This window comes from Leopardus geoffroyi, chromosome B2 (genome assembly GCF_018350155.1).
Source record: "Leopardus geoffroyi isolate Oge1 chromosome B2, O.geoffroyi_Oge1_pat1.0, whole genome shotgun sequence".
Lineage (NCBI taxonomy): Eukaryota > Metazoa > Chordata > Mammalia > Carnivora > Felidae > Leopardus > Leopardus geoffroyi.
Window position 1 is genome coordinate 4189573 of NC_059332.1, and position 27568 is coordinate 4217140.

Here is a 27568-nt window from a genome sequence, read left to right on the forward strand (position 1 = left end):
TCTACGATCTGGCATGAGGTAGGGATGCTTTAGAGAATAAAGTGGGGCCTGCCTCACGTGAGGCTCTCCATACCTGCCCCAGGTAAAGCAGCCCCCTCTCATAGGGAGTGTGTCAGAGCCCCAGGAGTGAAGGATCAGGGGTCCGAGGGGGGCCCTGCAACCTGCAGAGGGGCCCAGACCCTCAGGGGCATAGAGCGGGACTTGGAGATCGAAGATTTGCTGGAGGACACTGTTGGAAGGGGAAGGGACGGGGTGGGGAACAGAGGCTTGCATTACCTGGGAACATTTTCTCCAGACTTCTGTCTTCTCCCTTCTGCCCACGTAAGATTTCAGAGCGCTTAAGAGCAAAAGCTGGCCCAGGTGCAGTGTTCTGGTCTTCTCCACGCAATGAATAAAAAGTGATCACTGGCCACTCCTACGTTCATGCAAACTCAGCCGCCAGGGCATCCTGAGGACTATGGAAGGAAGCTGGCAGAGACTCCACTGGGATCCCGCCCTTCTCTCTCTTCCTCACCACACCCACCCCAAGTTAGAGACGTGACCGGTCTGTCGGACCATCCGGTCCAGCATTTCGAAGGTCACAACGCCAGCACAATGACCCGTGCATCTTTGTTTCCAGCTACAGGTTTATTTCCACGACAGAACTGATTTGTAGAAAATCACAGGACCAACAGAGACGCCACTCACCACTCAGAAAGCCCACAAGGGGAGCACAGGTGGATGGACTCCGCCTCCCCTGAGCCCCTGGGGCCTGAGGGAGGCCACGCAGGAGCGGATTAAGCAGGTGGTTAGCTGACTCTCTGGGGGGACAGGAAAGCCCGGGTTGGGGGGGGGGGCGGGAATAACACAGACACTGCAGGGGGCTCTCAGTGAGGCAGGAGAACACCATGGCCTTAGAAAGAAGGCCCTAGGACCCCCCCCCCTTGCCCTAAAACACCACACCATTTGTTACAAAGCTTGCCCCGGTGTCCCCAACAGCAAAGCACAGATACAATTTTCCCAGCAGGAGCTCAGAAACATCCTAAGAGCAAAAGACAAAGCATTCGGGGCTTATGGGTTGATTTTCAGCCCAAGACACAACGCGAGCTCGGACTTCTGAATTTTTCCATCCTTGTTCACATCACAGTGGCGCAGAAGAATCTCCCGGAACTTATCGAGGTCCGCTCCACTGATGCTGGGCTGAGGACAGCAAAGGGAGCCTGTCAGGAGAGGGGCTGACGGTGGCCCCACCCTTGAATGCCGCCCCCTCCCCGCCCCATGCTCACTACGCTCAGGGGACAGCCTGCCTTCTAGGGAGGCTCCGTGCAGACAGGCCGTGGGGGTGGTCCCATCTCGTAGGCCCACCGAGTGTAGTCAAGGGTCCCACCAACACGTTTACCTCCCAGCATGGCTATCTGGGCGAGGGAACCAGCCCCACATCACTTCTCTAAGGCTCCAGGGAGAGCCTGCCTATTTAGGCCATGACAAAGATATTTTGCCTTGGGGCAGACAGTTGTCACCACGGATGCTGTCTTGCCGCATGATGAGAGAAGACACATTTCACTATCTCCCCATGGGAGGAGTTTGTGCCTCTGATTTTAAAAAGGGTTATAACAAATGAAAGACTAAAACAGGATGCCACCGAGCTGCGGACATAGGATTTATTCCAAGGCGTATTTGGGGGCCAAGAAAACGCTGTGATACGCACCAGACAGGAAAATAAATTCAAACTCAAAAGGCCCGCATGGGGCGCCCGGGTGGCTCAGTCAGATGGGCGGCCGACTTTGGCTCAGGTCATGATCTCACAGTTCGTGGGTTCAAGCCCCGTGTCAGGCTCCGTGCTGACAGCTCGGAGCCTGGAGCCCACTTCGGATTCTGCATCTCCCTCTCTCTCTGCCCCTCCCCTGCTCGAGCTCTGTCTCTCAAAAATAAATAAACGTTAAAAAAAATAAATAAAGGCTGATATGGAACACATTGTCAACACGTTCTCCTTGTCGGGGCTCACTCAGGATACTTCCCTGGGTGTCTGTGACAGGCAGGTAGAGGTGTGGCCCAGGAGATGGCTTAGAAGTCCTGAAAACAGCAAGCTACACTCTGTGGCTCCATGCTGGGAGCTCCTTTCTTATGCAAAGTGGGGACTTTTTGGTTTTCCGCATCCTCAACCTCTCCTGCCCCAGGATCCTCTTAGCAAATTCCCATGCTTAGAAAAGACTCGGGTGGTAGTCATTCACACATTAGCATGAATTAATCTCCAACTAGTGGCCCTCTGCCCCAGGAGCCTTTTGGCAAATTCCCATGCTTAGAAAAAAGTTGGGTGTGGGGCGCCTGGGTGGCTCAGTTGGTCAAGCAGCCAACTCTTGGTTTCGGCTCAGGTCACGATCTCATAGTTCATGAGTTCGGCTCTGTGCTGACAGTGCAGAATCTGCTTGGGATTCTCTCTCTCCCTCTCTCTTCCTCTCTGCCCGCTCCCACTCATGCTCCGTCTCTCTCAAAATAAACTTACAAAAAAAAGAGAGAGAGAAAAAAAGAAAAGACTCAGGTGGTAGTCATTCACACATTAGCATGAATTAATTTGCCAATGTATTTACCTCATTCAAGCTATTCTAAGCTCTCTTTTTCTAATTTGTTTACAGCAAAAGGAATTATTTCCTTAAAGGGAGTGGAAATATTTTGTGAGGGTGTGAATGTGTGTTTGGGGGTGAGGGTATGAATGTGGGTGTAAGTAAGGGAAGTTTCTTTCGACCTTTTGAGTTATGCTTTTGTTTTTTTCTTTTTTTTTTTTTTTTTTTTGTTAATTTATTTATTTTGAGAGAGAGCGCACAAGCAGGGGAGGAACAGAGAGAGAGGGAGAGAGAGAGAGAATCCCAAGCAGGCTTAGTGCGGAGCTCTGTGCTCCTTGGGGCTTGATCTCAAGACTGTGAGCTCATGACCTGAGCTGAAATCGAGTCACTTAACCCACTGAGCCACCCAGGCACCCTTTGAGTTATGCTTTTAATGTTTGACAACTCACTAGGAGTCAGGAGACCCAGATGCCACTGTTCAAAAATGTTTGGATCACGGAAGACAAATCACCTGAAGTCACTGGGGGCCTCAGCTTGAATAATAAGTCACCAGCACACGGGGTCTAACGGTTCTACACAGAATGATTCTAACCTTCAGAACAACCCTATGAGGTTGTATTTACTATCAACTTTAAAAAAAAATTTTTTTTTAACATTTATTTATTTTTGAGAGACAGAGACAGAGCGTGGGCAGGGGAGGGGCAGAGAGAGAAGGAGACAAAGAATCCGAAGCAGGCTCCAGGCTCTGAGCGGTCAGCATGGAGCCTGACGCGGGGCTCGAACCCATAAACTGCGAGATCATGACCTGAGCCAAAGCCGGACTGAGCCACCCAGGTGCCCCTACTATCAACTTCTAATTTACAGATGAGAAAACTAAAGCACAGAGAGGTTAACTAACCTTCCCACTGTCACACAGCAGGTACATGTCCGAACCAGATACGAACTCAGGCAGGCGGTCCCGGAGCTCACCTCTTTCCCACACACCCTGCCGCAGCCTCCGTGTAAAATGCGTTTTTTTAGTTTCTTACCCACCTCATGGGGAAGTGTGCGAGTGGATCTGGAGTATTTGGCTGAACAATGCTTATCGGTCCCCCTTGAATCCTGGGCCCTAGGGGAACCTTTAGGGCTGGATCTGTCTCCTCGTGCCTGCCCGTGATAAGTGCTCCCTTACAGCCATGGAATCCGTGAGGGACTGTCTACACACGCCGTCTCCCTGTTCCCGTGTGTGCCCTCCCTTCCCTGTACGCCCCGTGTCTCCTGAAGCAGTGAAAGGGGAGGCCCGAACCCTGTCTTCCCCGGTCCCCATGCTGGAGTCCGCATCAGGACGCCAGGCCCCCTATGGCCCCTAACAGAATTATGGCTTTGATCGTCGCAAGTGCTTATTGGAAACCGCTTATGATAGCGCTTCCGATGGGAATATTTCATTAGCAAGCGCCTCACTCTCCAATCGTGCAAAGTTATAACGTGTTCCCTGTCGCCACTCTGTTTATCGGCCGTGCTGCTGTCTGAAAACACCGAGGCGACGGGTAGAGGCCAAGGCCTCACCGCCTAAGACCTCGGCCAGGCCCTTGCCAGCCAGGCTCGGATTGTCTGGAAGAGGTCTTGGTAATAAAGGCCACCTCCAGCACCAGTCCTGTCCCACGTGTCTTCGAATTATCACCCGCCATTGCATGTTTTACGATGGAAAGGGGGGACTGGTTGGTGTTCTTTCAGGGTCATTTTGCAGGCAGACAGAGGTGCCCCGTCCGACAGTGTGAAGTCCCCTGGAGGGCGGCGATCACAGGGGACCGCGCTGTGACGGGAGGAGCTTAGGAAGCACATCACCGGGTCCCACAGCCCCAACACTGGTTGTTGGGGATGACAGTGCCTTTCCCTTGCCTCCTGTTGTCTTTTCTTAGAAGTCTGTCCCTCGGGGTGGCAGCACGTTAAGTCACTAACACCCCAGTGAGAAAAATACTTACATATTCCTGCCTGCCCTCTTCCTTGATAGAAAGCCTGGCTCAAAATGAAGCCATTGGCTTTCTGGTGGGGTGGGGAGAAAGGACACGAAGAAGGGAATGGATGAACGCACAAGGCTCTTTCTAAAATGTGACAGTAGGGGGCACCTGGGGGGCTCAGTCAGTTAAGCATCAGACTTGGGCTCAGGTCATGATCTCACGGTTTGTGGTTTCGAGCCCCGCATCGGGCTCTGCGCTGACAGCTTCAGATCCTGGAAGCTGACAGCTTCAGAGCCTGCTTCAGATTCTGTGCCTCCCTCTTTCTCTGCCCCTCTCCTGCTCGCACTCTGTCTCTGTCTCTCTCTCAAAAATAAACAAACATTAAACAAATTAATTAATTACTTAATGTGACCGTGAGTGCCAGCAGTTTTAAAGCATGCAAATCCCTCGGTTGCGCGCCTGAGATAAAGCCTAAAACCGGGGCGCCTGGGTGGCGCAGTCGGTTAAGCGTCCGACTTCAGCCGGGTCACGATCTCGTGGTCCGTGGGTTCAAGCCCCGCGTCAGGCTCTGGGCTGATGGCTCAGAGCCTGGAGCCTGTTTCCGATTCTGTGTCTCCCTCTCTCTCTGCCCCTCCCCCGTTCATGCTCTGTCTCTCTCTGTCCCAAAAAGATAAACGTTGAAAAAAAAAATTTTTTTTTAAAAAAAGCCTAAAACCAAGACAAGATGCACCTACCAAAAGACTAAGTTTTACTTTGAGTCACAAACAGGGTCAACAGTCTAAATTCCTAAGAGGAGCCCCATGTTGGGTGTAGACATTACTTAAAAAAAAATCAAATGAAACACTTAAAAAATAAAAAAAATAATAAATTACTAGTAAAAGGGGAATGTGTAGGTAAGTCCTATCTAACCACAGGTAAAATCTTCTACGGACACTAAAACAGTGACTGTAACTGAGAAATGCTTATCCGTGGAGCTCAACCCATGCAGAATACACCCAGAAACGAAGTCTGTTAATGGAAGGTCTACTCAAGTGTAGAGATCATGCTTCTGTCTTTTCTCTACTTTCAGATTTCTCTCCGTATCATTTTTATCATTTAAAAAATGAAAAGAAATGAGAACATGTGTGCTACGGGCTAATAGCTCTTTGGAGGGGCGTATATTAGATTCAATCTCTTGGGTTAAGTATTGTTCCCCCGCTGCTAATCATCTTGTCAACAACAGAGAAAAACAGAAGCAGTGTCTAGCAGGATAAAGAAGGAACTTTGGGGAGCCCAGGGCAGGACCTCTCCTCCCCTCCAGGCAGACCTCCTGGTCACCTCTGGCATCCCTGTATGTTTGGCTTCTAACGTTACCATTCACGCTTCTACTCCTTGGTATAAGCTGAGCGTCTTGAATGTCTTGCCTTTCTACTTTCTAGCTTAAGGTATAGATTCTCCCGTTGATTTTCATGCCGTGCTGAGGGACCTACAGACTCTTCAGAAGTCTTGTGCAGAAATTATTGGGTCATATCCCCCAGGACCTTGCCGTCTCATCATACTGACAGAGGACAGCCCTGAGCGCCATTTTCCAGAGGTCAGGGAAAGTGGCGTTCTGGTAAGCAGATAGTCTTGCTAATACAAATTCAATATATGTATCATACATGGTTGAAAGAAAACAAGAATGAAAGGCTATGCAATAAGCTTACGTCAGGGTCATTATCGCAAACATCAACGATCCTGACCAAGACTCTACACATAGAACCTGAGCCAGCTCAAGACCTCCACGGCGTGCTCAGATAGTTGCTTTTAAAACAAATTCCAGATATTGTTTGTTTGCTTGCCCTGTGGTCCTTGATGAGAAATACCAGATTTATCCAAAGATTCTCCCTTGACAACACACTTCAAATTATACGGTGAACAGTTTTTAAGCAACGCAGAAGTTCTAGTGGGAAAGACCCAATATAGATATGTACCTCAGTTATCTGGCTTCAGAGGAGAACTTTAATAATTAAATACTTTGTCCCCACTTTTTAGCTCAACAAATCAGCCCTTGTCAACTGCTTTTGTACTACTGACCATGGTCTCACTCAGTCCTTGAAAACCCACTCTCTTAACTTGGCTGGTACTTACACAAGACGAACCGTTTTGTTGCACCAGAAATAGAAGGGCAAGGACAAGAGCGAGGGGGATCCTCTGGTTTCCCATGGAGGTGATTCGAATCTATCAATGAGTGAGGCAAATGCATGTTTTGGGATGGTCTACGATTTTCCCCTTCTCTTTGATTTTCTCCGGGAAAACGTCTTCCCTACTCCGCTGCTGGGTTAAATTTTACTTCTGTGTCTCCCAGTAACCTTTGGAAGCCATTGCCAAACGCCGTGCCAATCACAAGGGTCTGTAGGCATGTGAAGCCCCTGAACTGTGCACTTAGGTGGCCTGGCTTCACTGCTCAGAGGAGGCCACGTAGCTGAGAAGCAGGCTCAGCACCCGTGCATCTATCAAAAGCAAATTAAAACCGCGGTTTGGCAAAGCCTACTGCCGTGCGACTTTAATGTCCCGTAGATAATTGCTCAGTTTCTATTACAGGAATCATTCTGGCATTAAAGGGGTAATAAGTACCGGGAGATTTTCCCTTAGCAATCAATGTAAAAGGCACTACCACACCAACAGCCATGCCCCGTTTGGCTGGGCAGGCGCCCGTGGAATCTCCCAGCGGGGCCAGCACGTGAAGGGAGTGTGGAAGAGGCAAGGGGAAGCGGGATGGGGACATCAAGACTCAGGAGGGCAACAACACACCTCTGTCATCCTGATTAGAGGTCAGGAAAAGACCTCATTCACTCCTGCTCCCTCACAGTACGTGGACTTCCTGGAGGTTTACGCAAAAATTGGTAAATTTTTAGGAAATTTTCTGCTGTGAAACTCCACAGGTTTAATCAGGTTTTTAAACAGGTCTGGGAATCCAGAACCAGTTAACAATTGCTTCCATCTGGACCAATCGGGGCAGAAACACTGTGTCCTGTATTAACCTCAAAATATCTCTAAGGCTAGGAGAGTGTGAAATTCAGTGGCTACAGGGTCCCCTAGAAGAGCTGCAAAGTATCTGCTTAACTAGATCAGGCAGCCAGTCAAATACAGTTCACAGGGATCTCAACGGAGATTGCTTGTTTTAAACAGTCTACACTACATAAAACAGCTTTGTGATGTAGATTATAATCTAAATCCTATCCGTCTGAACCAGGACAATGTCTTGATAGATAAGTAGCCACAATTTTAGGCTGGGCGTTAGAACAGCCCTGGGAAGATGGGGGGGGGGGATCCCAAATATGGGATTTATTTCATGAAATTAAATTAAAAGGTTTTAGGTATTCTAACAACCAAGTCCAGGGGAAAAAGCCCTTCTGTAATAAAGCGTAAAGCCGTCATGTATACACTGGCACCGTGTTTCCATGCTAAAATAGATGGCTTTTTAGTGATGTTAACAAGAAACTTCTATGGGGGTTTTACTTCACTGAAGCTACAAATGATCTTAAGAGAGAAAGGGAGACTTGTCAGGTCTCACAGAAGCTCAGAGTTGATAAATAGACTATGTCCCTAGATCATCCCTCTAGCATTAATCGTCAGCCCCACTGATGCTCAAAAATAAACAGTGGAATCCCTCAGAATGGCAACCCCAACCCACGATGGATCTCTACGGCCTCGTGAAATCACCTGGACCAGCTCCATCATGTCTTTGACAAACCCGTCCACTTCCGGGCCTTCCAGAGCTCCAGTTTTACTCTGAAAGATAAAGGATCCAATCAATCCAATATCATTTACTTAAGTCCGAAAGCTAAAGAATAAATTAGGCGAATCGTCCAAATCAGTATTCTTTTGTGACTGCAAATAGGTTCAGAAATGGCACGTTCCAGGTAGTTTCTCTGTGCAGGATGTGAAATGTTCCACAGAGATTAAAAGAAGGAATTGTAGGGGCACCTGGCCGGCTCTGTCAGTTAAGGATCCGACACTTGATTTTGGCTCAGGTCACGATCTCGTGGTCGTGAGTTCGAGGCCCCCATCAGGTGCTTGGGATTCTCTCTCTCTCCCACTCTCTCCTCCCTCACTTCCCCCCGCTTGCCCTCTCTCTTGCGCGTGCACAAAATAAATAAATAAACTTTAAAAAAATAATTAATTGTCAATAACTACCCCCACATAAACAAATGGGAAGCAGTAGTTTTGAGGTCCTTGGCTCTTGCAAATAGCATTAACGTGATATATACTCGCTTCGTTTGCTTCCCAAATATTAAGCTTCAGTTCGGACTAAATTTTCACATCATATCCATCTTGATAGGCTGACATTTTTTTTTAATTTTGCTTTATAATTTAGCGAGGGCTTGATGATTATTAAAATGTAGATTTTATTTTTTTTATTTTTATTTTTATTTTTGTAACCTATCTTAGAGAGAGGGCGAGCACGTGAGTTGGGGAGAGGGGCAGAGGAAGAGAGGGAATCTCAAGTAGTCTCCATGTTCAGTGTGGAGCCTGACGTTGGGCTCAATCCCACGACCGAGAGATCAGGACCTGAGCCAAAATCAAGAGACGCTCAACTGACCGAGCCACCCAGGCACCCCCAAAATATGTATTTTAAATCAAGAATGACTAGACTAAAATTATTTGGTCTGTACGTAAACTCTTAGTTTTTCTACTCGCTATATAAAAAGGTCTATGAAATATAATACATACTAAAATATTTCCATTTCTTCTCTAAAGTCCCAGTTATGACAACCCATCCATTCTTTTCAAGTTTGCTTCACCTTGAACCTTTAACATATCATTTAAAAAATCTATTCCCGGGGCGCCTGGGTGGCTCAGTCGGTTAAGCGTCCGACTTCAGCTCAGGTCACGATCTCACGGTCCGGTCCGTGAGTTCGAGCCCTGCGTCGGGCTCTGGGCTGATGGCTCAGAGCCTGGAGCCTGCTTCTGATTCTGTGTCTCCCTCTCTCTCTGCCCCTCCCCCGTTCATGCTCTGTCTTTGTCTCAAAAATAAATAAATGTTAAAAAAAAAATTTTTTTTTTAAATCTATTCCTTTAGTGTATTTGCCAAATACAAACATAATACTAGCTACCTGCCAGGCACCCTTCTAAGAGCTTTACAAATGTGAAATCACTGAATCCTCGTAACAATCCCGTAGAGTAGGCAGTATTATTATCCTTGTCACCCTAACTTTACAGAAAAGGGCTATGAGGCACGGGGGGGGGGGGGGGAAGGGTGGGGAGGGTGGGGAGGGGGTAAGGAAACTACCCAAGGTCACGTGGCTAACAAACCATGATTCACACCCAGCTGATGGTCACAGAGCCTATACCCTTAAACACTTGGCTGCACTGCCTCTTCTGGGTGATGCTCCCTCCTGCTCAGAATGTGACACACAGATGTCCAGTCTGCTTAGTTTCAGGATGGCGTCTCCTTTGACTTTGCTTAACGTTCTCATTTCTCTTCCTTCTTGCATTACCCTACCTTGTCAAGAAATGTGATCTCTTTGTCACACTTTGTGCTTTAGAATTATTATTTTTTTCTTCTCTAAAGAAGGACCACAGAATCAATCCTACAAGAGAAGTAGCGATTATGTCAACCAGGGCTCGCTTTGCCTGTATTTCTTTGGGTTAAATGTGGTTTTTGAACGTGATTCTTTATGTTTCGTTCTCAAGCATGCTATTCCAGATGGAGACTAAAGAAGGAGAAGCCTTCTCCCAGTTTGGATCCCAAGAGGGAAAAAAAAAGTGATTTTATTCTCTTCTCAACCATAAATACTCCTTTTGTCCATTTTAATGTAGTTTTCAGAAGTTTGCATAGAGAAGCTGAGGGGTGACATACATGTAGGACTGCTATTCGTCATATAAGTTCAAGGTCTGATGGGTAGGATGGGTGGGTAGGACAGACAGGATGACCCCATATAGGGCCAGACAGGCTTGCTACCTTAAAAGGGCCAGCGCAACACAAAGGGGCACACTTACAACGTCATAGTGGGCAAAGATTTTCTCAAAGTCCCTCTTTCTTTCCTCAGTGGAACAAGCCTGTGTGTGGAGAAAACGGTGTGTTAGTCCGGCAACAGGAAGCTTCCATTGGACAATTCTTCCGGGGTCATAGGCAACTTCTATAAACTTTGAGTCAATGACCCCTTAATCCCTTGATTTCAACAGTAAGCCTTTTTTGTCTCCAGATAACTTAAAGTAAGACAAACAGAGGCCTTCCTTTCTTCCCTCCCTCTCACATGGACGACACAAGCCCACCTAGAAACATGTCACTACTTACATCCATCTTAAATTGGAGAAGGAAGTTTTCCTGAAGAGCCAGAATCCTAAATGGAAAAGAAAAAAAGAAATTAGTCCGCGTGAAGATCTGTCCGCTCTCAGTTACAAGCAAATCCATAACTCTGGGATGAGGAAAGGGCAGGCAATTTCCAGATTATTATGCAGAATAGGGGAGGTGCTTGAAAAATAAGAATGTATACGTTATAAAAACAGATTAAACAATTAACTGGCAGAGACGTTCACAGGGATTAGTAGTCGCCAGAGAGAGATTTTTGAGAAGGCATCTTGGTGCACAATGGCAGAGCAAGGGCTTAGGAAGACTCCCTCCTCCATAACCACAATGAGAAAACTGCCCGCCCCCCCCCCAAAAAAAAAAGTCAAAATACCTTTTTCACAATTCTAGATCTTAAAGTCTTGTCGAAATCTGAGGAGAGTTTATCTTGGAAAAATGGCTAAACCTCGGTAAGAACAGTGGATTTTGTGCATTTTCACTTCCTTCAGCCCTCCACCCTTCTCCACTCCACTGTAAATGAAGAGCCCACAGTCCCGGGGAAAAAGAGCATTCTAGCAGCAGCTAAAGCGAGCAGAACGGAGTTGGGGCTCTTTCAAAGCCCAGTTTCCAAAGAATTACCAGTATGTGACTTCTCTGATGCTCTCGAAAAGACCCCACTTGCAAGATGCACTTCTTTGACCTGATTTTGAACTCACCCAGTGAGAAAGCCTTTTACCTGGGAGGATTTGTCAAAAGCAGTGAATTAGAAGCAATTATTTGAGGTCACAGCTGACGGCAGTGGTAGACAAGAGTCTGGGTAAACAACAGGCTAACTAAAAAGATTAAAAGGAAAAGCTGGAGGAAGGAGATGTCCATAGGGTCTTCTATAAGTTCTGACATATTTCTGGGAATCTGGAGAGCTGCACACATGCCTGGGGCCACATCTATGCCCCGGACTGGGGGTCTGTGCAGGAAAGACCGGAGAAGGCCCTAAGCTCTCGCCTGGGGCTTATCGTCAGGCTGTATGCAAGCAGGAAGTGAAGGCTAAGGCAGAGTTGTAAGCTGCCTGGTTGAGTGTAGATGTGCCCCAACCTGTACACAGGGACCCTCAAAAAACAGTGGGAGGCATCTAAGGAATCTTTGTGCAGTCGTGAGCTAGCCAAGCAGAGACTTAAGTGTCCACACATAACAAAGAGACAGATTTTACAGGATTAGTTCAAAAAAGTCACTGGACAAAAAGGACAGTTAACAACAATAAATGTGACCCATAAGAAATACTAAAGGGAATTCTTCAAGCTGAAGTGAAAAGAAACCAGTCGCTTGAATCCACATGAAGAAAGAAAGAACCTCAGTCAGACATGAAAGGCCACATATTGTATGATTCCATGTATATGAAATGCTCAGAATAAGCAAATCCATAGAAACAAAGTAGGTTACCGGGGGTTGGCAGGTGAGGGGAGGAGAGTGTGATTCCTGATGGGTCTGGGGTATTTTTCTGGATTTATGCTGCATTCAGAAATCATGCATTCATCGTACAGGGAAAGGTAGAAACAAAATATCTTACAACAATTTGGAAAATATTGCTCTTCTGGATGCTCAGGGGAGAGAGAATTAATTTGAGCCAAGTAGAGGCTAGAATATTCTGGGACTCTCTAAGGAATCATGTTCTCATCTGTCGGTTGGCACCAAGCGGCCTAAGTTATGTTGCCAGTCAGAGGACATATACTTGAGAGGTGCTCGTATGTCGAGTAACAGCGCTGCCTTCTAGGGCTGGGAGTAGAGAGAAGAGTCCCGCGTATAAATTAAAGGGCCCTTGTTATTACAGGGGGCCCACCTGGGTAATCCAGAATAACCCCTGTAAGGTCTGTGAATCAGCAACTTTAATTCTATCTGCAACCGTGGTTCATCCTTGCCGCGTCACATCAAACGTTCGCTGGTTCTGGGAGTTCGGACACAGACGTCTGTATTTTGCCTACCCCGGTTGTCGCTGTCGAGTCCCTTATCAAATTGGTTTTGAAACAATGCAGTAACTGTTTCGTTGCTTCGCATCTCCGTTCAGCACTACTTTGGTCCTTCCTTCAGTCCACAGCTACCCATCGAACCCTCCTCTATACGTAGCACCGGGCCACGAGAGCAGCTATTCGAGGGACGAAGGCGTACTTCCTGCCTCCTGGGTAGGACCATAGGAGGGGACGTTTGGCTCGCTGCAGGGGAGGGCTCTGGTTATGATCGTGACAGAGGGACTCTGACCTCCACAGTGGGAGGTCAGGGATGCCAGATGCCCTGCATTGCGTGGAAAATCCCACAGAAGGGTGAATCAGCCCATATCTCACCTGACTCGGGAATGTCCAGGGAGCATTCATGTGTGTACCAATCCTGCTTATAATTATGTTTGAACCTAGAGCGGAATTACTATTTACGTGAAAATCCAGACTATTTTTCTCAAGGCATACATAGTTTACTAACTGTGCAAATGATCCAGATAGCATACTGAGTCAGGTAAATTGAGGGCTGATTATACTTTGTCCCATCTGGAACTCTATCAGGACTTATTTATTATTTATGTCATTGTATCAGCAGCAACTGAGTTCCTGACGCACGAGTCGCCAAAAGGTCATACTTGTATCAGTCGACATCTGAACTGATATATTCTTGCTACTTCTACACCAAAAGCTATAAGCAACCACCACTCCGTCATGTCTGCCCTGTGGTTGTATCTACCCACCTACACTTGAAATATACCTTATTTTATTTTAGGTGTTTCACCTTATTTCCCCTTTCTGTGTTATAGTGTACACATTATATTGTTTTAGCATTTCGGGCCGAGGTAGTTGATATTTTCTGCGGATTTTATTTCGGGAGTAAACAGTATCATAACCACTAGGGTAGAGAGCAGCTTTAGAGTAGTGGCACACTCCAGCCTCCAGAGGGCGCTCAGGGCTCCTAGACTCGCCACCTCTGAGACCTGCATTGAGTAAAGTGGGTGGGCGCTTTTGGTGAAGGGAACAATGAAATGAAAAGCTCTTGTTTTCACCCAGATTGTCATGTTTGGGGTCTTCCGGTTAGGATTGCTCTCGCACGTAGCTCTCAGAGTAGCTAGACCTCCACTTGAGAGGAAGCCTTGCCTCCCTTGGCCAAGATAGCTTCAAGGAGTAAGGGGGACGCCGGGGATAAAGACAAGGCCACAGGGCTGAGATCCCTCAGTCCTCAGCCTTTGGGAGAGGCTCTGGTCTGGCTGGTGTCTCCATGCCTCTTCTCCACGAAAGTGGCCAAAATCAGGATAACGGTTCTGGGGAAAGGAGCCGAGGAGGACACAAAGGCGGTCTCACAGCTCCTACGAGGTCCGGAATAGAAGACCGTATAGAGTTTTGGGCTCGGTGTCCTGGTCATGACTAAGGAGAGATCCTTCCCGGTGTGTTCCCTCTCGCAGACCCCCTGCAAGAACTAACAGATGGACTGGCCAAGAGAGGCGGTAGCTGGGACAGGGTTTTGTCATTCTGAACTCAAGTGAATATCTGCTTGTGACCTTGCCAAGTTTACTCTGTCATTGAAATCACCCTCAGCCCTTGGACTTCCTCTCTCCCAGCCATACACGCTTCTGCCTTGCAGCCTGTAACTGCTAAACCCTCTATCGTTGTCCAGTCTACAACTCCATCCACCACCCCCCACCCCCACCCCGAGGCACCTGGTATCATAACGGCTCCTTCATCTGGGTTATATCCATGTAGTCTGGATCCAACGATTTCAACTCTGTCCATCTATTCAAAATCTTTTTTTTTTTTTTTTTTTTTTTGTTCTGTGGACAACCATAGCTTGTTTTGGGGTCGGTTAGCCTTGAGACAACATTCTGACATGCCCATCATGTACAACCCCGGACTTACAGACAGCAATTCTCAGGTACTGGGCCGCTTCTGCTGGCACCCCCTCCTCCTCTGCTCTGGTCTTCAGGTGCTGGGTGCCCATGGAGGCTGCACCCACGCTGGAAAGCCGGCCAGCACAGCTGGAGTGTGGTTCAGCTGTCCTCTGTCCTGAGCTAACTGCTCAGCCTTCCCAGAGCCAGTGAATGGGGTCCCAGATGTATTTTCTCATGGAGTCCTCGTGCGGGACCAGGAAGGCAAGGCTGGCCCATGACCCATCAATAAAATTTGATGAAAACCTTGTGTATTGTGCATTTGGGTGGGGGGAAGAGCTTTTATTATCCTTTTTTTAAATTTATTTTTGAGAGAGAGAGAGCTCATGTGCGTAAGCAGGGGAGGGGCAGGGACAGAGGGAGACAGAATCCCAAGCAGGCTCCGCACTGTCGGCTCAGAGCCCAACATGGGACTTGAACTCATGCACCGTAAGATCGTGATTTGAGCCAATATCAAGAGTTAGCTACTTAACCAACTGAGCCACCCAGGAGCCCCAAGAGCTTTTATTACCTTCACAAAGGGATCTATTACCCCAGAAGATTCAGAACCACTGCTGCTTATTTGGTAAGATGAGACTCTTCTTCAGGGTTTCAGGCAGGACCTGACCTCTGCCTTTCAGAGAGAAGTATGCGTCATCACGAACCCTAGGAAGGTGTTTCCGAGTCTGACTCCATTCCCGCGCCACTCACCTTGCCAAGTCATTAAGATCCAACCGGCCATCCTTGTTTTTGTCAAAGATCTTCATCTGGAAGGCAGAAGGGGAAACGATTGTAAGAAGTACTTGTAACAGGAATCCATTCTGAAAGTTCCTGAAGCACTTTGATATCTTGCCCTTCCGAGCCCACAGCCGTCCTAACCGGCCACAGCCATCTCACAGAGTACTCCCTACAGAGGACAGAGGAGATACCATTTTTCCATTGAAGGCAGAAGTAGTTGAGGAGGATGTGATCTAGGGGAAAGTCTGCCTGTCCAGGCTTCCAGGATTGTAGGAAGGAAGAGAGGGAGAGGCAGAGACAGGACAGTCAAGTGCACAGATGTGTGACCAGATGTGCTAGAAGGGGGATCCCGGAGGGAGGAGGGCACCAGCTGAGGAAGGACAACACTGAGTGGAGAGAGTTGCTGTGGGTTGGCTTTCCAGAGACGCTCTGAACACCCAAGTGTTTGGATGCTGGGTTGAGATCCAGTGGACTGTGATGGGATGAGATGATGCTGGATCAGAGGGTGGGGCAGACTCCAGAGCCATGGGCTGATAAGAGGATGTATGTTGGGGAGACATTTAGCATGTCTGACTCCGTGTGGCTTCTGCTTCCCTGTGACCTGTCGCTGAGAGAAAACCTCTCTGCTCAGCCCTGCAGGTGACAGCTAAGATGTGCAAAAACCACACTTTACCCAAAACCCACTTCACCCAAGGGGAGAAGGAAGTACGTAAAGGAATAATAACGCTATGTTTAAGATTTGTGGGAAGGCCATGACCAGATTCCTGTACACAAAGGCCAAGTGACCAAGGACAGAACAGTTTCACAACCTTCCTTGGACCCTTGTGGGCTTCTGAATGCCTACAGACATCCATCACCTCTTGACTCCAACCTCCTCCCCTTCTCCCTCTTCCTAACATAAAGGAAGCTCACATTTCATGCTGAGGGGACATGTGCTTTGAGACAACAGCCGCCATCTTGCCTCTCGACTTACTGGTCTGTCCTGTGGCAAGAACATGTGGACTTCGATACAGATGTGGCAGAGGATTAATGGCCCACATCCAGCAAGAGGTAAAGGATGGCTGCTGGACTAGCCTGTGCTTCCCAATGGGCTAGCCAAAGCTAAGAGCACGGATTATGAGTTCATCACACACTTCCACGGTGAATACCAGCAACGTAGCAGCAACCGAGTGGCCGAGAGGGCCCAGCCCGGGGACCAGAGGAGTCAGAGAGCCTTGTGCCCAGGGACCTCGGCTCCTCCCCTCCCCCACTTGGGCCCAAAGCCATTCTTTCTAACCTGATGCCATTTTTGCAGAAGAGTCCGGGTTGGATGAAGGTGACTAAGAAATCTGAGAGGCTCAGCTTTTCCTTTTGTAGAAAGACGTAACATGATCCAAAGAGGATCCTATTTAAATCATAGGATCAGATGAGGTTTTAAACAAGATAGGATTAAAAGTTAAAATCAAGAAGATCGGATTAGGTTAATCAAGATGGAGGGGAGACATTTCACTGCATATTTGAGTCCTAGCGTGAGTGAACTTTGTGACTTCGCCACATTTAGTACAGCAGCTCTAAATGTATTTGTAAGAAGAGGCTATACACGGGGAGAGATGGGGTGAAGAAATCTGAGAGTATGTGTAACCGACTTTTGCATTAAAAAACATATCAGTCCATCCTTCCTCCCTCCCTAAATCCAGTTTAGTTTTAACATTTGAAATGAATTTGAAAACCCATTTCTCTAAAACTTTAGCACCAAAAGTGTATGTTGCAGAACCTATTAAAATCCAGGTTATATTTTTATACGTTTGGATATATTACACATCCCTTTGTGTCCCTTAAGAATAAATTCTCTATCCAGTAAAAGTCTGATGGCAATACACTTGGCTAAAGACTGAGCCATGATTTTCCATGACACCACCATTACGAGACGTTCTATTAATAGAGAGCTAGATTATGTTGAGCTTGAAGCAAGTAGTAACTCACCTTGAAAGATGTGGGCCCATCTCCATAGCTGTACAAATTACTCAAAGGGGGAAAATACCTACCTTTTGCTCAAAACTGGCTTGAGGAACAACTGACCACCAATGTGGTAAATTATGCTTCTACCCATCAGAAAATTGGCCACGTGGTTCACCTGAGAAGTTCCGAGAAGTGGTCTGAGTCAGAGCTATGAATTGAGGGCCATCACCATTAGTTGGTATTTCAAGCCACGAGGCTGGTTGAGGTCACCAGCAGAGGGAGGGTGGGCACAGAAGCAAAGAACTCTCCAGACTGGGTCCAGACATGTTTCACATCAGCGTGGATCAGAGAGCTGAGTGCCTACACCACAGGAGGAAGCCAGCTACTTGGATCCAATCCCAAGGGACAGGAGCTGGCACCAGGGTAGAGGACGGTACAAGTTTAACCTCATTTCTCTTTGTCTGCCATTGTCTGCAGATTTTAATCTGTAGGTTTACAATAGCTCAAGCTCCATGCTCTAATTGGGTATGTGAGCTTAACATCTCCCACATGTATTCACTTACGTTTTTAAAAGCTCAATATTATCTAATGCTATTCTATTCAGACAGCAAATCTTTCCTCCCACCAGGTATTGGCAGAACCTCTCAATTAGATGTCATAATTGGATTTTGTTAATAGGCTGTTTCCTCCCTTGTCCAGAACGTTAATTAGGAGTTAGAATAAGATTAGGTCTGCAGACCTCAACTTTTCTCCTATGATCGGGTGCTGGGCCATGACTCATCCATTGTTCGGGCTTCAGACAGCTTTCAAAGGTGCCAGCCCTCGTGTGGCTCCATTTGAATTCATTTAGCAGGTCATATTTCTGAAGGAAGGCGTTTAATGCCAAACCTTGGAACCAAATCTGTCATGCAGGGCTGCTCCGACTGTATCCGTCGCTCAATAAAAAGCCATTACAGAGGCAGTAAGGTGATTTCACACTTGGTGGATCACTCAGGGCTAAGGTTCTAAAATCTCTTCTGAGAATATTGAATTTCTGAAAGTTAGTTCACCCACAGATCACTAGGGAAATGTAAAAAGTCTTAAAAAAAAAAAAAACCACTACAGTCCAGTTCCCAAGTCTGTTCATTGGAAAAGTGTTAAGTTGCCTCTATAATTTCAGAAGGAACATGAAATAGATAGGCCATAATCTCATTACGCTCATTCTAGTCTTCCGGTCAGAGTAGGTCTTTGGGTGAAAACTCTTACCTGGTTCCTCAACACTTACCTATCACCTCAGGGCAGAAAGAACCAGTGAGGGGCCACTCAGAGTTTGATTGATCACGAGCCTATCTTCACGGGACAGTTTGGATCGAAAAATGAGTGCTTAACCACAGCACAACCGGAAGAACCACAAGTTTTTGGCAATGAGACAGACACAGGATAACAGTGCAGTCTTGGTCAATGGATGGTCCTCCACCCAGAGACTCACAAGTTGGGTGAGACCACTCCGATCCTCCTCAGCTGCTGTACAGGATTCCACGCTTCCAGGGCTGAGCTCGGAGCCATCAAAAACTGCACGTTGCCAGATTTTCTGCCCGCCTTGGGCTTTGTCAAACTGAAAGCCAAAGGCTGTGTGTGAAGAGAATCGCTCTGGGCGGGCAGCGTGGCCGGGCTGACGGGTGATGTGCATGGTCTTTTCAGCCAAGTGTTGGTGTTCCCAGCCACCCACGTGTTTCCTTCAGGCCCGTTCCCGTCCCTGACAGTGGGTTGTTTGAATGAGCCGACCCTGGGGCTCTCTGCAGTCACAGGCCACTCTTCCGCCCTGGCTCCCTGCATCGGCTTATCTGCAGTCTCTTTCCCAGAGCAACTCTGTAGAACCCTTTCCTGTTCCCGTGGTCTCTCGTTAATTTGCTTCCAATTTTGTGTTTAAGAAGATGTCAGCACTTAGGATCCTTTCTGGACTTCAGGAGGAGAAAGATCCATTTTCCTAGGTAACGAATTCTGGTGCCGCTTGATAGCACGAGCTCCTGCATTATCTTATCCTTAAAAATATTAAGAGAATCCTAATCTCTTCATGTGGCTTTGTCCTCACCTTGATCGTCTCTTCCTTCAGGAATTGTCCTCTCTTCTTGATCTCTCCATAGAGTTCACTCTTCCCCTTTTGAAAGTTTTCTTTTTAATGACAGTATTTAAACTTCTGGATGTGGGTACTGTGGTGGAAAATACGGGCTTCGGAGGTAGATGTGGGTAGGCATTTCCACCCCGCTGCATCCCGACTGTATTTAACCTGTTAAAGTCTGTAACCCTCAGTTTCTTCATTTATAAAATGAGAGGCAAAACATACTTATTCTCTATGGTTGCTGTGAGAAGCAAATGTTTGCAAAGCGCTTTGCACGGAGTTCGGCACAGAGCGAACACGCAGTTATTACAATTAAAGCACCCAGTACGCGAGTAAATGCTGGCCTTGTCGCGGTGAAAATAAAATGCCACGTGCTCTCAGCTGAGACGGCATCTTGAAACAACTCAGCTTGAACTCTGTCCATCTACCTTTTCTTGTCCTGCCTTTGCTGAAGGTCTAGAACGGTGGCTTCATTGTAACCTACCTTATTTTTGAAAAGTCAGGAGAACCGGATCTCGAGATGGTCGATGGTCGATGGCAGAGACGTGCGCAGTGGGGACGAAAGGGAGCGGCCAGAGTGAATATTTTTTTTTTCCCCTCCTCTACCAATTTTTCCCTCATCAGGAGACTCCAGAAGGTCAGGGACCATATCTTTCTTGGTAAGTTCTCCCTAAATGAACTCACATCTTCATTTCAACCAGTTAACCAGGTCATATTCTGACCTGGAAGCGGAGCATGAAGAAGGTGCCGGCTTTGGTGACAGAGGGGGTGCTGTGGGTCACTTTGAGACCCCACTCCTCAGCCCAGAAAAAGCATGTCAGATTCAACTTCAGGAATTTAGGGGTGTGAACTCGGAATCCCCTGGGACACATCCCGGGCCTGTCCTACTCGGATTGTCTTTTTCTATTTGCATTTCTCTTCCTCCACACCCTCCGGCTCTCACCCCCCACTCCTGCCTTCCTGCCCCTCCTACCTCTCGTCGTCAGCAAGGGGCTCCAGCCGCCCTGTTGGGTCTGCCCCTGGGCTCAGCACAGCCCATACCCTGCCTGGTGGAGACCCCTGTTGGATGAGTCTCTGGGACGAAGGACCCCAGGGAGCGTCCTAAGGGATCAAGCCCAGTACTCCCGAGCACTCCTTCTGGCTCTGTCCCAGAGGGTCTGGTGTACAAAGAGGAAGAAATCAAAGGAGAGTTCCAGGACACCCAACATAGCTTGAGGAAGGGCGGATCTGTGCGATGGGCCCTCTACGAGGCTCCCCGAAGGGGAGCATGAGCCTTACTGGAGGTGGAGGCTCTCAAGAAGGGTCCCCAGAGCAAACCTTGCCTTTGCTGTCCTGGTTTCTTCTGAGCTGGCTGTTAGGTAACGACTCCAAATTCAGTTCTGACAATGGGCATGGAGTAGCCTACTGTGTGCCAGGCCCTGCCGCCTGCCCTTGCCCTAGAGGAGTCACTGGCTAGTAAAGAACAAGCGGCGAACAAGTGATGTCCGTGCCGCCCTTGACTCCAGCTGACTCATCGGCAATCCTGTTGATTTCCCCTTCACAATCCTTCTCATCTCCTCTGCTGCCCCACCCCCTCCCAGCTGCCACCCTCTCTCACCCAGATGGCGGTGGTGGCCTCTTCACGGGTCTTCCTGATTCCCTCCTTGCCCCTCTGGTGGCTCTCCATCTCACTCATTGTCACACGTTCTCACAATGGCTAAGAAGCCCCACGGGGTCTGGCGTCCGTTAAGTCTTGCCCTTGAATTCTGTGCTCCAGCCACACTCGTGTCTCCCTGTCCTTGAAGGCCCCAGGCAGGCTACTGCCCCAGGGTCTCTGTGCTTTGCTGTACCCTCGGTCCTTCCTCGAGCCTCACCTTCTCGAAGGGTGAAAATTACACTCCCCAGCCCCCGATCCTAGCTACCTTGCTGGCATGGCCATCCTTCGCCCTGTCCTACTTTTTCATCTTTTCCATAACACTCGTTACCCCTGTCATGCGATATCATTTATTATTTATTATGTTTATGGTTATTGTCAGTCTCTCCTTTGTCTGGTTCGCTCACTGCTGGATCCCCAGCGACTCGAGGAGTGCCAGGGGCATGGCAGATATTTAGTGGATATTTGCGGCCTGGGTTAAGTGGGTGACCGATGTGAAGACAATGATACGAGACCCCCAGGGGAGAGGCACCTGCATCCACTACAGAAGAAGGTTATGGAAGGTTTTCTAGGCCATGATGACGTCTCACTGAATCTTGAAGGACAGGCAAGAACCGGGAGAATAAAAGTAGGGAAGAGAATTGAGCCATGTTACGTGAAAACGTAGCCGTTTAGTATTGTAGTTGGAGGCGGAGGGCCTCGGATTCAAAGGCAATCAAAGAAATATTAGAAACATCCTGGCGATTCTAAGTGAGCGTATTTCATCTTGTAGTGCATGTTTTGGAAGTTAATAAAATCAAGGTTACAAACAACCGGTGCTGACGCTGGGTTGGATCAAGGATGGAAAGTGCTCATCTGGAAACCTAACCTGCTTGTTGTTCTCAGGCAGTTACGGCGACCTCCCCCTTTCCCTGGTATTTACCGTGCTGGCAGGTGCTGCTGGAAATCAGGTGGGAAGAAACCTCGAGATTTCCCTGCGGCCGGGAAACTGCTTCCTGCTTCTGGATTTCCCACTTTGCTCTTTCGTGCTGAGTGCGTACTCAGGATCTCCAACACCATTTGCGTGTTATTAAAAGAGGTCCAACATACCAAGAAGCTGAATTATTTCCTTGATTGAGATCCTGGCCTGGGGTTTGATTCTGCCCTTGGCATCGGCTTCACTTCTGCCTAGGCCATTTACAAGCCATCATGGTCAAGAGCGCCCTTCTCCTTCCCTCCTCCCCAGGGCAGGCGCCCGGGCCTGGGGGTCAGCGTCGGACAGGGTGCAGAGTAAGAGGCTGGAAACCAAGAGAGCTTAGCTTCCAGTTTAACTGGTGTCTTTGGCCGGGTAACTCAACTTCTCCCAGTCACCTGATCTTCAAAGCAAGTTTAAGAATTCAACTTGGTGGTGACGCGGTCACTTAGCCTTTCTAAGCCTCCAGCATCAGATATACGAAATGGCATGAACAATGCCAACCCTGCAGAGACGGCATCAGAAATAATACCGTATTTATTTATACCAGAAATAATACCAATACCTCTCGAGGCCTCCAGAGGGCAACCTAGTGGCACACATTTTACGAGAATTCACCGACTCTTCTCGGTGGTACGTGCGTCCAACTGCTCACCAGGAAGCCCAGTAACGTGAATCTGTGCTGGAAGCCTTCCTGTGCGTAACAATCCTACGAGCAAGTAAGCCTGCACCAGCAATTTCTTGGCTTCCTGATTGAGAAAACGACAGTGTCCGATTGGCCCAAAGCACTTGTCTGGGGGAAGGAAGGGGGGTGGGGGGCGGACACGAATGGCAGGGAAGCCAGACTGTTGATTGGTGGCTGGAGGAATGCATCGTGTTAGATGAGGATACGTTTGCCAGAGGCAGCTCTCCCATGCCATCATTTTTCACCGAAACGATCTCAGGGTCATTCTGGTCGCGGAAGCCTAATGACAACAAGGACCACAGCAGCTGCCACAGTAAGAGCTAACAGGTACAGACACCTGTTATGTCCCAGACGCTCTGCAAAGTGCTTCGGAGACATCGGCTCGCTCTGCCCTCACAGCAGGTGGGTACCATTAACCCCCATTTTACGGATGAACTAGTAAGATGGACAGGTTGACAGTCTCCCAAGGTCGCAGCTTATAAGTGGGAGACGCGGGACGCACGTCCCCCTTCTGTCCGACTCTCAGCTGCCCTCGATCAACATGCCACGTGAATAGACTCGTGGCAAGAAGTGGCTTCCCCTGTGCCTGGGACTGATTGTCCATGTTTACCCGCTTCTGTGTGACTTCGAGTGGCTTCGAGGTTATTGGCCTGGTGCCTGGTAACCGATGTTCACTGCACTTTCCGGGTCTCCCCAGGGACAGGCGAACAGCTTTCCTCTCAGATACACGCGGTCCTGTCCTCAGAGAGAGGCTAGAACAACTCAGTTTTAGCCGACGCTTCCCAGACTTGAGGTTTCTCTTGTATTCATTCAGTCTGCAGGTGCTCCCGGGTACCGACTCTGGGCCCCGGGGAGGCATCAGGGGGGCTGCCCTCGTGAGATCACACTCCCCAGCTACTTACCATGGTGCCGGTGTATTCGTCCAGCTTAGCCTCAGGGACGGCCTTTTTGTGGTGGAGGAAGAGGTCTCGGAGGAAGTTCTGTGACATCGAGAGAAGAGTCACATCTTATATGGGGAGCAAAATAAACCACAAAGATCTCGGGATGCCTTATTTTAGGCATTGTGGGTTTTTTTTTTTTTTTTTTTTTTTATTTTTAGGAGAAAACAAACTGCTTTTAGGAAGCAAATAAATCCAAGAATGGAGGGCTCTCGCTGTTTAAACGGAGCCCACAGGGGCACCAGAGTGGCTCAGTCGGGTGAGCGTCCAACTCCTGATTTTGGCTTGGGTCATGATCTCATGGTTTGTGAACTCGAGTCCCACATCAGGCTGTGTACTGACAGCGAGGCCTGCTTGGCATTCTCGGTCTCTCTCTCTCTCTCTCTCTCTCTTTTACTCCCCTTCCCCTGCTCACTGTCTCTCAAAATAAATAAATAAAAACTTTAAAATAAAGGGAGCTCACAGAATTCAGAGGATGGCTCCAGGCATGGAAAAAGTGTCAAAAATTCCTTAATTACGTCTCTTTCCCAGAGAGAGCAATGTTATTTGCATGTCCTGAACCTTTTAAATACAAATACGTTTTTGGTTTTTTTTAAGTAACAAATTCAAACGCATGCTTCTCGGGCCCATAGGAATTAAATTCATGGTCCATACATCAAGTTCCCAGTGATGAGCAAGGCCACCTCCACCCAGCGAGGGTCCCCACACTTACCCGCAGCTCAACAGCTGATATAAAGCCACTGCTGTCAGCATCATATTTGCGCCAAATCTGAAATACACAAAAGCCATACGTCCATTTACTGGTCCAGTGACCGTGTAAGCAAGCACAAACCCAGAGAGGTCATGGAGGACTGAAACCAGAGTCTGTCCCTGGTACATCTGGTGACTCTGACAATTTAGCCTGCAGCGTTATCAGGAAATTGCACACAAGGTCAACAAGAGACAAATCCTGGGGCCCAGGAGGTAGTCAAACCGAGGCACCTGCATAGAACTAAAAGCCCCAATAGCAATAAACTTAACGAAAGGGTGAACCCCTCCCAAATACACTGCGGCCAGAAGGCCATAAAGAAGCTTGGCTGGGTGGCCTTGGCTCTGGGTAAAGGGAATGAAACATCTCGGCTAATTCTCAGTGACAAGACAATACTTTCATTGCTTTAAGGGTAGCATTCAGCCAGCCGAAGATACAATCGCTACACTGGAAGACGGAACTGAACATTCTTAGACACTGAACTGCTTTTTTTACTGCGTGGTGTGGTTTGGGCCGTTTCTGATTATTCCATGTATGAGCGTCACAGGTTGGCAAGTTTTCTAAGTCCTATGCAGAATGGAAAAGGAGCACTAAGTTGTTGTTTCTAATCGACAAGATTTCCTGTAGATGTAGAATGGGTCAGCTGACTCACCGACTGCAGGGACCTCAACACCAGTCCACCAGCCCAGCACCCCATGGGGACAGTCGGGGTACCGAGGGGTCGTGGGAAGGTTGGGAAGCGTCACGCCTTGTGGTCCCTGATGGCAACACGTCTGCCTGAATTCAGCCAGACTTACAAAATCAACTCGCTAAATGTAAATTATATTCTGACTTTACCAAATATCCCAAAACGGAGAATGAGAATTTCAAATAATGAACAACACCGTTTTACATGCTTTTTTCCCCCTGTTATTCCATCTACTTTTATAATTTGACTACAACTGAGCCATTGGAAGGCTAAAGATTTTTTTGTGATCACGTGCATGCCTGTCTTTAAAGAATGAAAGCAAAACGAGGAGATTCTGGGCAAACAAAACAGAGTTTTTGCCAACAGACTTTGCATGAAGGACACACTCCAGGAAGGAGGAACACAAAGAAGGAGAATCTGAGTCACAGACAGGAATGGTGCACAAAGACGCTGGGAAACAAATCTTCACTGCGTCACGTTTGTAAGAATTAAGGAAAGCAAGACGGAACTGATACCCTGGGCAATCATGGCACAGGAGCTCCGAGCAGTGTGTCAGGATTAAAGGGTTTTCAGGTCCTGGGGCTCAGGGAGAACATAAACGCATTAACTTAGAATTTTTAAAAATATATAGGATACTAATAGGTTATAACAAACTTAATTAAAATAATCAAGAGTTGGGGCGCCTGGGTGGCTCAGTCAGTTAAGCATCCGACTTCGGCTCAGGTCGTGATCCCGTGGTTCGTGAGTTTGAGCCCCGCGTCGGGCTCTGTGCTGACAGCTCGGAACCTGGAGCCTGCTTCCAAGTCTGCGTCTTTCCATCTCTTGGCCCCTCCCCTGCTCGTGCTCTGTGTCTCTGTGTCTCTCAATAAATACACGTTAAAAAATTTTTTTAAATGATAAGAGTCTGAAGTGATACCTATATCCATATCTCTATCTATCTATCTATTTTTTAATTGGGTAGGGGAAGGAAAACTTCTTTGTTAGAAGCAGTTGACAAGCTGGGAGGGGGGAGGCAGATGGTAAAAGAGAAACTAAAAAGGACGGTGCCGTTGTGCTCTTTCCTTTTTCCCGTTCCTTGACATTATTCGGTACAACGCACGCCCTAACATTTTAATACTGTTTTTCTGATTATAAGAGTAAATCGGATTCACTGTGCAAACTTAACGAACTGCAAGAAGACAAGTATAATGTCCGAAACTACTTGCCCCAGAGAATCTGGTCCCTTAGGATTTTTGTGTGTTTCCTTTCCATCATATTTCTATGATACACCTGACAAGACTAACTTGGAGGCCGTATACTTGGGCCATGTATTGATTATTTTCATTTAAAATGTTCTTTTAAGCACAATTAAAATTTCGAAAATGCCACTTAAAATAACTTGAAAATAATTATGATTCTGTGCACAACTGGAAAATATAAAAGTGCAAAGAATATGAAAATCATTTGAAATCTTAATTGCTTGAGAGCAATCAGTATCTATATTGTGTGTATTTCCCCTGGTCTAATTTATGTATGTGTTAGGATGAACGATTTTTAAAATAATGTTAAGATCATAACGCATGTACGATTTTGGTCCTTAACGTTATAATGCATTTCCTCCAAATATAAACATTTCTGATTATACCCTTCAGATAGATGCTTGGAGCAGAAGTTTATTAAGTCAGAGGGTAAAGATATTTTTAACCTTGGGTAATAACATTTTAAAGGATCCTGGGGTGCCCGGGTGACTCAGTCGGTTAAGCATCCAACTCTTGGTTTTGGCTCATGATTTCACAGTTCATGAGTTTGAATCCCACATCGGGCTCTCTGCTGTTGGCACCGAGCCTGCTTTGGATCTTCTGTTCTCCTCTTTCACAGTGTTATACCTTCAAAACTAGGATTAATTGCCAACATTTGAAAACAAGTAGTTTCACACAGAGTCTAGATGGCCAGAGGGCATTCTTATAAGGCAGCCGTTCTCTGGAGCTGCCTGGGGGAGGCACCTGATCTCTGGGCTCCCCAGTCCCCAGCAAACCCCCGCTACCTTCCTCTGTGTGCACCTGCCTGGATGTTGTCTAGGCCTCCCCTAGCCCAGGCTGAAGGACTTTGTCTGCTCGGGAGCAGTCTGGGTCCCACGGAGCACACGGGGGCACACGGGGACTTGGGGCCAAAGCTCTGGCTTGTCACCAAGGGCTTCTTTTGCTCGATCTTGTCCTCCATGGGCAGCTCTCCCTTGGGGACTGGGGAGATGTGGTGGCCACCACAGTAGGTGGCTGGAGCCCTGGTCTCCTCTCAACCCTCATCAACCATAGAGATACAGTCAAACACTTACCTGCATAAACTCCACGCTGCTGTCCAAGGGGGTTTCCTGACGAAAGAGCAGAAGGAAGTTTTCATCCTCAGACAAGAACATAGTGGCAAGCTACAGAAATGGAGAGACATAGCAGTCGGTGACACTGGCCAGTGCCCCCCTGGGAAAAAGCCACGGGGAGACCTGTGATAGGGCAGAAGGGCTTGGGTTCCTCAAGAGTGAGAGCTCAGATTGCAGTTCT

General features: G+C 47.8%; 1 protein-coding gene across 3 annotated transcripts in view; it reads right to left on the bottom strand.

Annotated features, from left to right (window-relative positions):
• Positions 1–608: 608 nt before the first annotated feature.
• SCGN (secretagogin, EF-hand calcium binding protein) overlaps positions 609–27568 on the bottom strand; it is a 36364-nt gene continuing 9404 nt past the window's right edge. The window contains exons 4-12 of one of the 3 annotated variants that reach the window (XM_045497192.1): positions 27349–27384; positions 24314–24370; positions 23566–23643; positions 15331–15386; positions 10740–10785; positions 10442–10501; positions 8162–8230; positions 6587–6676; positions 609–1179 (exon numbers count right to left, since the gene is read on the bottom strand). In XM_045497192.1, the coding sequence (XP_045353148.1) occupies positions 1051–1179; positions 6587–6676; positions 8162–8230; positions 10442–10501; positions 10740–10785; positions 15331–15386; positions 23566–23643; positions 24314–24370; positions 27349–27384 (621 nt within the window). In that variant the 3' untranslated portion in view covers positions 609–1050. Of the gene's footprint in view, positions 1180–6586; positions 6677–8161; positions 8231–10441; positions 10502–10739; positions 10786–15330; positions 15387–23565; positions 23644–24313; positions 24371–27348; positions 27439–27568 lie in introns of all 3 variants that reach the window. The other 2 variants (XM_045497191.1, XM_045497194.1) reach the window with 2 other exon arrangements.